The sequence below is a fragment of the Rhamphochromis sp. 'chilingali' genome (genome assembly GCF_963969265.1).
Source record: "Rhamphochromis sp. 'chilingali' genome assembly, chromosome: 9".
Classification (NCBI taxonomy): Eukaryota; Metazoa; Chordata; class Actinopteri; order Cichliformes; family Cichlidae; genus Rhamphochromis; species Rhamphochromis sp. 'chilingali'.
Window position 1 is genome coordinate 31,220,418 of NC_137936.1, and position 10,060 is coordinate 31,230,477.

Here is a 10,060-nt window from a genome sequence, read left to right on the forward strand (position 1 = left end):
TAAAACTTTTACTCCTTTTTACTCATATTTTTGTATGCAGTTTGTTTAGCTGATAATGTCGCATCTGTTAATATGACTAAATTTCTGTTCAGAGTTTTCATTGGTCGAGTATAAATGGTACAAAATGATTTCAATCATTCTCTGGGATTGTGGTTATCATGTTGTGTCGTCTTGACTATAGTTGATTTGTTCATAGCTTGCACACCATCTACCTGCACCCCCTACATTAGTTTCACAACAGAAGATTGTGATTATTAGCAAAACATTAAATAACTGAACATAACGTGCATCCGTAGTCTTTCTTTTCTCTTTAAACGTCTGTTTGCTTTATTTAAAATATGTTTTCACTTTTAGTTTCTTGACAGTAATGAAGCATAAAGTAGACTGTTTTTCGCCCTTTGACCCCACTCCGTCCTCACGGAAATGGCCGCGGGTCTGGGCCTGTTACATTCCTCAATGGTTACTTATGGTTGCTAAGCAACCTCAAACGCCTCGGGGAGAGGAACAGAATGGGACAGGACCTGAAGCGATACCTGACGAGATCCGTCCACACTGTACCTGGAGATATTTTTGCTGATCGCTTCTTACTGAACCTCACTGGAGATGTGGGCCGTTAGTCAACTGCTGCTGTCATCTTGTTGTTAAGGTGATGTTAGCCATCGAGGTCCTGCTGTCGTACTTCTAAGTAAACGTTGAGTGTTTGCGAAGGAGACCAGAGCGGCTTTGTATTTTACATTAGTTTGATCTCTTACACCTGCCAGCTGCTCGGTAGTGATTCTTGAGACATGGGGTCAGAGTCGGTGAAGGTGGTGGTCAGGTGCAGGCCCCTGAATGACAGGGAGAAGGCGCTCAGCTGTAAGATGGTGCTGACCATGGACCTGCAGCGCTGCCAGTGCTTCATAGAAAAGCCAGGTGCAGTGGATGAGCCACCTAAACAGTTCACCTTTGATGGGACCTACTATATTGATCAAACAACTGAGCAGATGTACAACGAGATTGCTTATCCTTTGGTTGAGGTAAGCTTGATTTTATTACCAGCCTGCAGAGCTGGGCTCTATAAAAGAAGCACGCTTGTCACTGGACACCTTCAGCCTAACATCAGTAGCCTATATCTAATTCCTAATGAATGCAGGCGTCATTGTGAATACCCTTTGCTCACCTCAAAATTAAATAAAATTAAAAATGTCACTTTTACAGGGTGTGACTGAGGGATACAATGGGACAATTTTTGCTTATGGACAAACTGGAAGTGGAAAGTCTTTCACCATGCAAGGGGTGTCTGAACCTGCAACCCAGAAGGGTGTCATCCCGCGGGCCTTTGAACACATCTTTGAGAGCATTCAGGTGTGTCTGTTGACCACAGTGATCTTGTAGCTTGCAACATGCATACGTAATATTATGCTCCTAGTTTTTGTCTAGGCTCGTCTCAGCACTGATAGAATAATTATATGTTTTATCTCGTGTGTGCAAGCTAGTGTGCAGAAAATACGAAATTCCTGGTGAGGGCCTCCTACTTGGAGATTTACAATGAAGAAATCCGAGATCTTTTGGGAAGCGATGCCAAGCAGAGATTGGAGGTGAGTCCCTGCTTTTTAGATAAACTAAACAGGCTACACTGTATCAGAAGAAGCCAAATGGATTATTGTTCTTTGGTTAGTACAGCAAGGTGAGTGTGCTGTTTTCTGCACAGTACTGTACCTGTTGCCATGGTGATTTAAACGCACAGTTGATTCCTTAAAGGTCAAGGTGTTGTAACAGGGTGACAGACTATGTGTGTGCTTTGTGTGGCTGATGAATGCCTAGCTGAAAGAGCACCCAGAGCGTGGGGTATATGTACGGGACCTTTCCATGCACACTGTGCACAGTGTGGGAGAGTGTGAAAGAATCATAGAGAAAGGCTGGAGGAACCGCGCAGTGGGCTACACGCTGATGAACAAAGACTCCTCACGCTCCCACTCAATCTTCACCATCCACCTGGAGATCTGCAGCACTGGTGAACTTATAATATCTTTGTCATCACTATATCTGTTCAGTCTGTGCTGATATTCTTCTTTTGAATGTGATCCTCTTATATCTCCTAATGTCATCAGCACTTTACCATCAGTTATTTTTGTTCTGTGGCACTATATCTTTAAATTTGATAGTATATGAATCTCCTTGTTAATAGTTTGCATATCCTGCCTGTGCTTGCATGTAGTTTTCAAACCATTGAATAAAACATACCAGGTTAATAAAGGTAAATAATAAGGCTTTGTAACAGTGTTGAATGTTGCTTGCGTTTCCTGTGTCAACTCAAATTCTCAGATTCATCTGACCAGGACCATCTACGGGCAGGAAAACTCAACCTTGTGGACCTGGCAGGAAGTGAGCGTCAGTCTAAAACTGGTGCTACCGGCGAGCGACTCCGCGAAGCCACAAAGATCAATCTTTCCCTCTCGGCCCTGGGAAACGTCATCTCCGCCCTGGTAGATGGACGCTCCAGATACATCCCCTACAGAGACTCCAAGCTGACCAGGCTGCTGCAGGACTCTTTGGGAGGAAACACCCGCACCCTGATGATCGCCTGTCTTTCGCCCGCAGACAACAATTATGAGGAAAGCCTAAGTACGCTGCGATATGCAAACCGGGCCAAGAGCATCCAGAACAGGCCTCGCATCAACGAGGACCCCAAGGATGCTCTGCTCCGAGAGTATCAGGAGGAAATCAAGAAGCTGCGGGCGCTCCTCACAGGCCAGCTGAGCACTGCTGACCTTTCAAGTAAATTTTTATAGAAAAACAGCATGCTTTTTTAGCTTAATATTCCTAAATCTACACATAGCCTCTTTTAGATGCAGAGAAATATTTTATTTTCTTGCATGTTGTCTTTCTTTAATTACCAGTGCTATAAAAAAAACCCACTTTTATTTAAAATGCAGCTCTGCTGGCTGGTCAGTTTTCTGAGTCATCCCCTGCTGTGCCCTCAAGGCCACAGTCCACCCCCACTGAAGAAAGGAAGGAAAAGATTAAAGAGGCAAACATGGACCAATCCCACACAACAATTTATCACTTCAACTTTAAGCATGCATTGTATAAAGAGCCTGTGATTTATGATCTGTGTTCTGCTGTCTCTGCAGGAGTATGAGGAGAGGCTGGCCAAGTTGCAGGCTGAATACAATGCAGAGCAGGAATCCAAGGCGAAGCTGCAGGAGGACATTGCTGCTTTGCGTTCCTCCTATGAATCAAAACTGTCCAGTCTGGAGAAGGCCCAAGTCAGCAGGGGGAGCTCTGTCCCCAAGAATGGTAACAGCACATCCTGTGCCAACAACAGAACAAAAGTTTTCCGCTGTTGGATTCTCCCCATGTATGCTTCTTTGTATTGTGCCGCTTCTCTACATTAGTGGGCGCCAGCTGTACATCCCAGGTTGCTTTGGAAGAACTCTGCATGAGCACTGATCCCATGTGCCACAGTACAGTTGAGGAAACCTCCCAGACTAAGGTAGTGTCCAGCCCCACTTTCCATAAAGATCACTCCTCTTCAAATCATATTTGTATCCTGAAACAAGGTAACAAGGCAATCTTATGTAGGCAAAATGTTGAATTTTATTCCCTCATGTTGGCGAGCAAGCTTTCCGAAAAAGATCCAGATAGAGCTGGACTCTTGGAGTCTTCTGATGCAACTGCACCGGGGCCTCTAGACCAGAAACACGTCCTGGAAAGGTTTGTAGGCTTCTGTTCTAATCATGGAAACTTTCCTTAACATGAACACTTCCTCAGATTCATAGCTATGATTTTATTATTATATATGATATGTCTTAATCAGCCGATCCATCTAATTTCTACTCCTTATGGGTCTGGGTTGTGAGCATTTTCAACACTGTTCACAGGATACTGAACATATTGTTATGATGGTATCTACAATCTTCTTATCACACTCCATGATGAATGTGTCATACTTATGCTTGTGGCTACAAATGGAGTGGATAATCAGATTCCAGCTGTATATTTTTCTGTATGTACTTACCCTTGCATTCTTTTACATCATTGCATTCTTCTGTGTTATTACCATAATCTGGTAATTAGCAGAACAGTTATGTTTAACATATCATACATTGATGGTTACACTAGAATAATATAGCAAGAATTATACTAAGCACGCATCTATGCGGTGTCCTTGGTGTTCAATCTTTCCTCAGACTGCAGCAGCTGGAACAGGAGGTGGTAGGAGGGGAGCAGGCCAGGAACAAAGAGCTGCAACAAAGACAGCGGCAGAGAAAAAAACTTGCTGACCAGAGAAAAGCTCAGCTTGTCCATGCTCTGTCAGAGAACAGCGAGGAGAGCGAAAATGTGCTGCTGAATGTCTACAACTCTATCCAGGAAGAAGTCCATGCCAAAAACCAAATGCTAGTCAAAGTTCAGGGCAAGGTGAGTGGAAGCAGTTCGAAGGAGCTTGCAGCAGATGCAAAATGCAATCTTTCTGTTGGGAGAAAGCATATGTGTTAAGGGTTTTCTGTACATTTCAAGGAGCGATCAGAAAGTTTGGGTTATCCACCCACAGAAATCTATTTCTCCTCCCTAAGATCTCCTTTTCATGAACCCCTGCTCTTGACAAAGTTTACTCCTTAAAAGTCAAATTTTGACAACAGTGCAAGTTCACCAGAATGGGATTGTACATTGCGAATTCATACCACACTTTCAGACTATAAATGCAGACTTGTGCGTTAACATCCTGGGGCATCTGTGGGAGAACATCCAGTGGAAAGAGCCTTAACAACAGCATCACCACACATTGAAAAGGCAACAGTTTTTCGGCCAGAAAAACCCAGTCTTTGCTCACCATCTTTCCTACGACTTTGTACAATTCTCCAAAATCAAGTTAAAGTATTATACTCCCTGTTTTGAAACACTGGGCAAGATCCAACACTCATTGTAGAGGCACAAGTACAATGGACTTCCAAAATAGTGATACCAAAATAACAGCAGCGGTCTGGAGATGTATTAGAAGGTGACTTTGACTAAATTTAAATTGGGCAATTTATTAACTTTTTTAACCTGGAAAAATTAGGTTATCTCTTCAGGGATTTACTAATTTGGTGTGTTAAAACGGTTCTCTCTTTGAATGTCAACCCCTACATATGACACGTTTTTAACAAGTGGGTTTTAGCTAGTTTTCTCATGAATAACATGCTTCGTCACTGTTGCAACAGCTGAAAGCAGCCAAACTGGAGATCCGTGACCTGCAGGCAGAGTTTGAGGTGGAGAGGAATGACTACCTGGCGACTATACGCAGGCTGGAGAAGGAAGGGCAGCTCCTGCACAGCCTGCTGGAGCGTATGGTGCCTCTGGTGCGCCGTGACTGCAACTACAGCAACCTGGACCGCTTGAAGAAGGATGCTGTCTGGGACGAGGACAGCGCCACCTGGAGACTGCCAGATGTGATGGTGCAGAAAACAACACTGCCTTCAGGTGGGGTATAATAGGGTATGTAAAAAAAAAAAAGAAAAAAAGAAAAGTGAAAGCTTTTTTTTTTTTTTTGACAAGACGGTAAATCTTGTTTGTTTTGCAAATTACTTTCCTTAAATGTTTATTAATCACATTCTTTTTCTTAGCAGTGACTCCAAAAGCTTCAGCTCGCAGAGGCTCAGGTTCTGATGCTGGAGAAGCATTTACGGTGTGTTTGCATTTCATGCATAGGCTTTTACTTGACATACACACATTCTAGCAGGATTAGAGGCCATTTGATGGATTGATTGATTGAATCTTTATTTTGAACATGTTGAAAAAGTACAACAAAATAGAATTAAAAGAGACAAATGAACAAAGCAAAACAAAAGGAAAACGAGCAACCACAACTCCAAATAACTTTCATGTTCAAAAAGGAGCAGGAAGAAGCATAAGCTTATTTAATCCCACCCCTTTTCCACTATCTAGTATCAATAGACTACAGAAATACCTCCTTGCAATTACATTATATGTCATGTGTATTTTTTTTTTATTTTTAAAAAATATATATACATATATGTTTCTATCTATCCATACATACGTATATACACATATGCACATATACACATTTGCAATAACCCCATTAACACCTCAAGGATACACAACCTACAAATATATATATATACCCATACCAACATACCCGTGCACCCGCACACACATGAAAATATTAGACAAGAACACCCTATCAAATCTCTACCTTTTCCCTGTACCCTGTAAAAACCATATCCTTAAACCGCTTTTTAAACTGCGCCATGCTCGGACATTGCTTCATATCTTTACTTAGTCTGTTCCACAGCTTCACTCCACACACAGAGATGCAAAAACTTTTTAATGTTGTATGGATACGAGGATGTTTTAAATTTAATTCCCCCCTCAAATTGTATCCCCGTTCCCTTTTAGAAAACAGTTTTAGAATATTGTCAGGAAGCAGGTTATTTATTGCTTTATATATAATTTGTGCTGTGAGAAAATGAACCAGATCTGTGAATTTTAGAATTTTTGATTTTAAGAATAGTGGATTTGTATGATCTCTGTAACCAGTTTTATGGATTATCCTTATGGCCCTTTTTTGTAATATAAAGATTGATGATAGCGAACATTTGTAAGTATTGCCCCAAACCTCTGCACAGTAATTCAAATACGGTGCAATCAGGGAACAATAGAGAATGTGGAGTGATTTGTGATCCAGAATGTGTTTTATTTTACTCAAGATTGAAACACTTCTTGAAATTTTGTTATGTATATGAGACTTCCAGTTTAATTTATCATCTATAATCACACCAAGAAACTTATGTTCAAGTACTCTTTCAATTTCCACACCATCTACATGAATCTGCATTTGTGCATTTCTAAGGGAATTCCCAAATAAGATTATTTTAGTTTTACTTAGATTTAGCGATAGTTTATTCCTGTTAAACCATTTTTTAATTTTGCACATTTCTGAAGTAATTGTATCCAGCAGCTCCTTTAGATTCCCCCCAGAACAAAAAATATTTGTGTCATCTGCAAATAATACTAATTTTAATATATCAGATGCCTTACAAATATCATTTATATAAATAATAAATAATTTTGGACCCAGTACAGAGCCTTGTGGAACACCACAAGCAATGTCCAAGCATAATGAGGAATGGACACCCAGCTTCACAAATTGTTTCCTGTCACTTAAATAATTTTTCACCCATTGCAGTACAACCCCCCTGATCCCGTACCGTTCCAGTTTATTAATTAATATGTCATGATTGATTGTGTCGAATGCTTTCTTGAGATCCAGAAATACTCCAGCTGCATACTGTTTCTGATCTATAGCATTCGTAATCTCCTCAATTGATTCAATTAATGCCAGAGATGTTGATCTTTTTGATCTGAATCCATATTGACTGTCAGAGAGTAATTTATATTTATCTAAGAATTTGTCTAATCGTTTATTAAACAGGTTTTCTAGGATTTTGGAGAATTGTGGTAGTAAAGAAACAGGCCTGTAATTTGTGAAGTGGCGTCTATCCCCGGTTTTATACAGCGGCACAACTTTAGCTATTTTCATTTTGTTTGGCACTTTTCCCGTCTGAAATGATAAGTTGCAAATATATGTTAGAGGTCCTACAATTCCTTCAATGACCTTCTTGACGATTTTCATGTCAATATCATTACATTTATATTTACACATGTGTAAATATGTTTTATATTTACACATGTGTACAATGTCAATTATTTCTTTTTTCCTCCACTGATGTGAGGAACATTGAGTTACGGTTCCTATCAATCAGGTTTTCACTACATTCTACTGATGGCAGTGACTCAGGAATTTGTTCTGCCAGTTTTGGTCCAATATTTACAAAATAATGATTAAAGCTGTTGACCTTATCAGCAGTGTTTTCCATAATATTGCCATTGTCGATAAAGTATTGAGGATAACTTTGTTGTCCAGAATTATTTTTAATGATACCGTTTAAAACATCCCATATTCCCTTCATATTATGTTTATTGTTGTTCAATATTTTACTATAATACTCCTTTCTACATACACGTATAATATTGGTCAACTTATTTTTGTATTTTTTATATTTATTTTCAGCATCTTTTGTTCTTTGTTTTAGGAATTCCCTATAGAGTGTATTTTTCTTTTTACATGCATTTTGTAAACCCTTAGTGATCCATGGTCTATCTGAATATTTGTGCTTTCTGTTGTATTTTATTGTTGGACAGTTTTTATCGTACAACTCCATGAATATTCTTAAAAATATGCCATATGCAATATCAATATCAGTTTCTTTGTACACATTGTCCCAGTCCTGATTTAATAGATCGTTCTTAAATGCAGTCATAGTTTCTTCTGTCCTTACACGTCTGTATCTCAGTTGTTCTTCATGCAGATTTTTCTTATAATTAGTGTCATAAACTGCAAAAACTGGTAGGTGATCACTGATGTCATTAATTAATATTCCGCTCACAATGTTGTTTTCCATATTGTTAGTGAAAATATTGTCAAGTAAGGTGGCACAATGTGGTGTATTTCTGCTAGGCTGGGTTATTTTAGGATGTAAACTCAAACTGCACATAGTGTTTAGGAATTCGTCGGTCATTTTATGCTTTTTCGGATTCAACAGGTCAATATTAAAATCACCACAGATAAACATAACTTTTTGATTTGTTTTAGAGAATATTTCCTCTATGAAGTCATTAAATACTTGAATACTAGAGCCAGGTGTTCTATATATACAGCTAATTATTACATTTTTCTCTTTTTCCTTATAAATTTCAATTGTTATACATTCTAATAAATTATCAATTACAGTTGTCATACTTTCTACCACCTTGTAATTTAGGTTTTTATCCACATACACAGCTACTCCCCCTCCACTCTTGTTCCTTCTATTTACAAAATTCACTCCAATGTCTTGATTAACTAAAACAGCACTTCATTTCTGTTTTAGCAGGTGGAGGAGGACAGGTACAAGCAAATGCTGGACAGAAGTGACAGTGAGAATATTGCCAGCAGCTACTTCAAGTCAAAGAGGGCGAGCCAGCTCCTCGGAAGTGACACCGCAAAAGCCCACGGTGAGAAAAGAAACTGCGGGCTTCTAATTAGTACATATTACCAGTTAAATTAGTGAATTAGCTCTGCTGTTGAATGCTATTTCATTTTTATTTAGCAACATATTTGTATGCTGTGATCTTGTGTTTCTGCTTTTCATTAGAACCTTACTGGCAGGAACAAAAAATAATCACGTACTACACTTAATACTGTTACAGTAAACTTTTGTATTGCATTTGGGAAGCCTTTTCATTAGGTTATCTCTCTGAGCATTTTAAGTTTTGGCTTCTTTTTTACCTTTTTTGTATATTTTATATTTTTACTTATTGAGACCATTTAGTTTTAGATTAGTTAGATTTTTCTTCTTTTTCACTTTCTTACTTTTGTTTAGTTTTTACTGTTGTCTGTCTTTTCTCCTGCTGCCGTCCCCTCTCCTCTGCTAGTTAACGTGGCAGGCCACCTCTCCATGAGCGGCTCTAACATGAATCTGTCTGTGAGCTCAGACGCCATCCTGCCTCGCCCCTTCCGTCTGGAGTCGCTGGATGTCCCAGTGTCCAACGGTAAAGTGAAGCGCAAAAAAAGCAAATCTCACATCCATAATGAGGCGACTTAAATGGACTGTGACCCACATATTTGCAGTTTTCTACAATGACACTTTTGATGACTCATCAAAAAATAAGTGTTGTATATGTATATCTGACTGTGAATCAGTGTATGCTTTTATGACGGCTGCTATCTAGATTTACACAGGACCCATTTATTGCCGATGTTACAAGTCCATTTGCGTCATGAGTTTTTAATTATTAATGTTAATTTTTAACTCATTGCTACCTACTGTATGATGCTTCCTCGGTTTTTCTTTTCTTTTTTGCACAAGACATAATTTAATGTTTGTTTGAGTTAGGTTCTTTAATATTAAAATATTTGCATTGTAATGTTGCTGATTTCCTTTTTTTTTACCCAGCATTTAAAATACTTGTCAAGAACAGATGACATCAAATTAACTGATGTCTCATGTGTTTAATTTCAATTACTTTACAAAAAAGC

General features: G+C 39.1%; 1 protein-coding gene across 2 annotated transcripts; it reads left to right on the top strand.

The window, feature by feature from the left end:
* Positions 1-507: 507 nt before the first annotated feature.
* On the top strand, positions 508-9,977 carry kif17 (kinesin family member 17). 2 transcript variants are annotated; one of them, XM_080892357.1, is made up of 14 exons: positions 508-1,016; positions 1,198-1,344; positions 1,476-1,577; positions 1,804-1,993; positions 2,305-2,757; positions 2,916-3,010; positions 3,114-3,279; positions 3,378-3,527; positions 3,624-3,696; positions 4,173-4,401; positions 5,184-5,442; positions 5,589-5,647; positions 8,916-9,036; positions 9,457-9,977. In XM_080892357.1, the coding sequence occupies exons 1-14, from the start codon at positions 786-788 to the stop codon at positions 9,624-9,626; spliced, it is 2,445 nt and encodes an 814-aa protein (XP_080748483.1). In that variant the 5' UTR covers positions 508-785; the 3' UTR covers positions 9,627-9,977. The 2 variants fall into 2 exon arrangements, with proteins under 2 accessions (XP_080748483.1, XP_080748484.1); XM_080892358.1 differs by having other exon boundaries at positions 3,378-3,475; positions 3,605-3,696; positions 5,586-5,647; positions 8,913-9,036; positions 9,457-9,974.
* The last annotated feature ends 83 nt before the right edge of the window (positions 9,978-10,060 follow it).

Excerpts from the sequence above, each read along its gene's own strand:
- kif17 (XM_080892357.1), top strand. The coding sequence starts at position 786 with ATGGGGTCAGAGTCGGTGAAGGTGGTGGTCAGGTGCAGGCCCCTGAAT. Across the intron at positions 1,994-2,304 it reads CCTGGAGATCTGCAGCACTG|ATTCATCTGACCAGGACCAT; the intron begins GTGAACTTATAA and ends TCAAATTCTCAG. Across the intron at positions 5,648-8,915 it reads ATGCTGGAGAAGCATTTACG|GTGGAGGAGGACAGGTACAA; the intron begins GTGTGTTTGCAT and ends CTGTTTTAGCAG.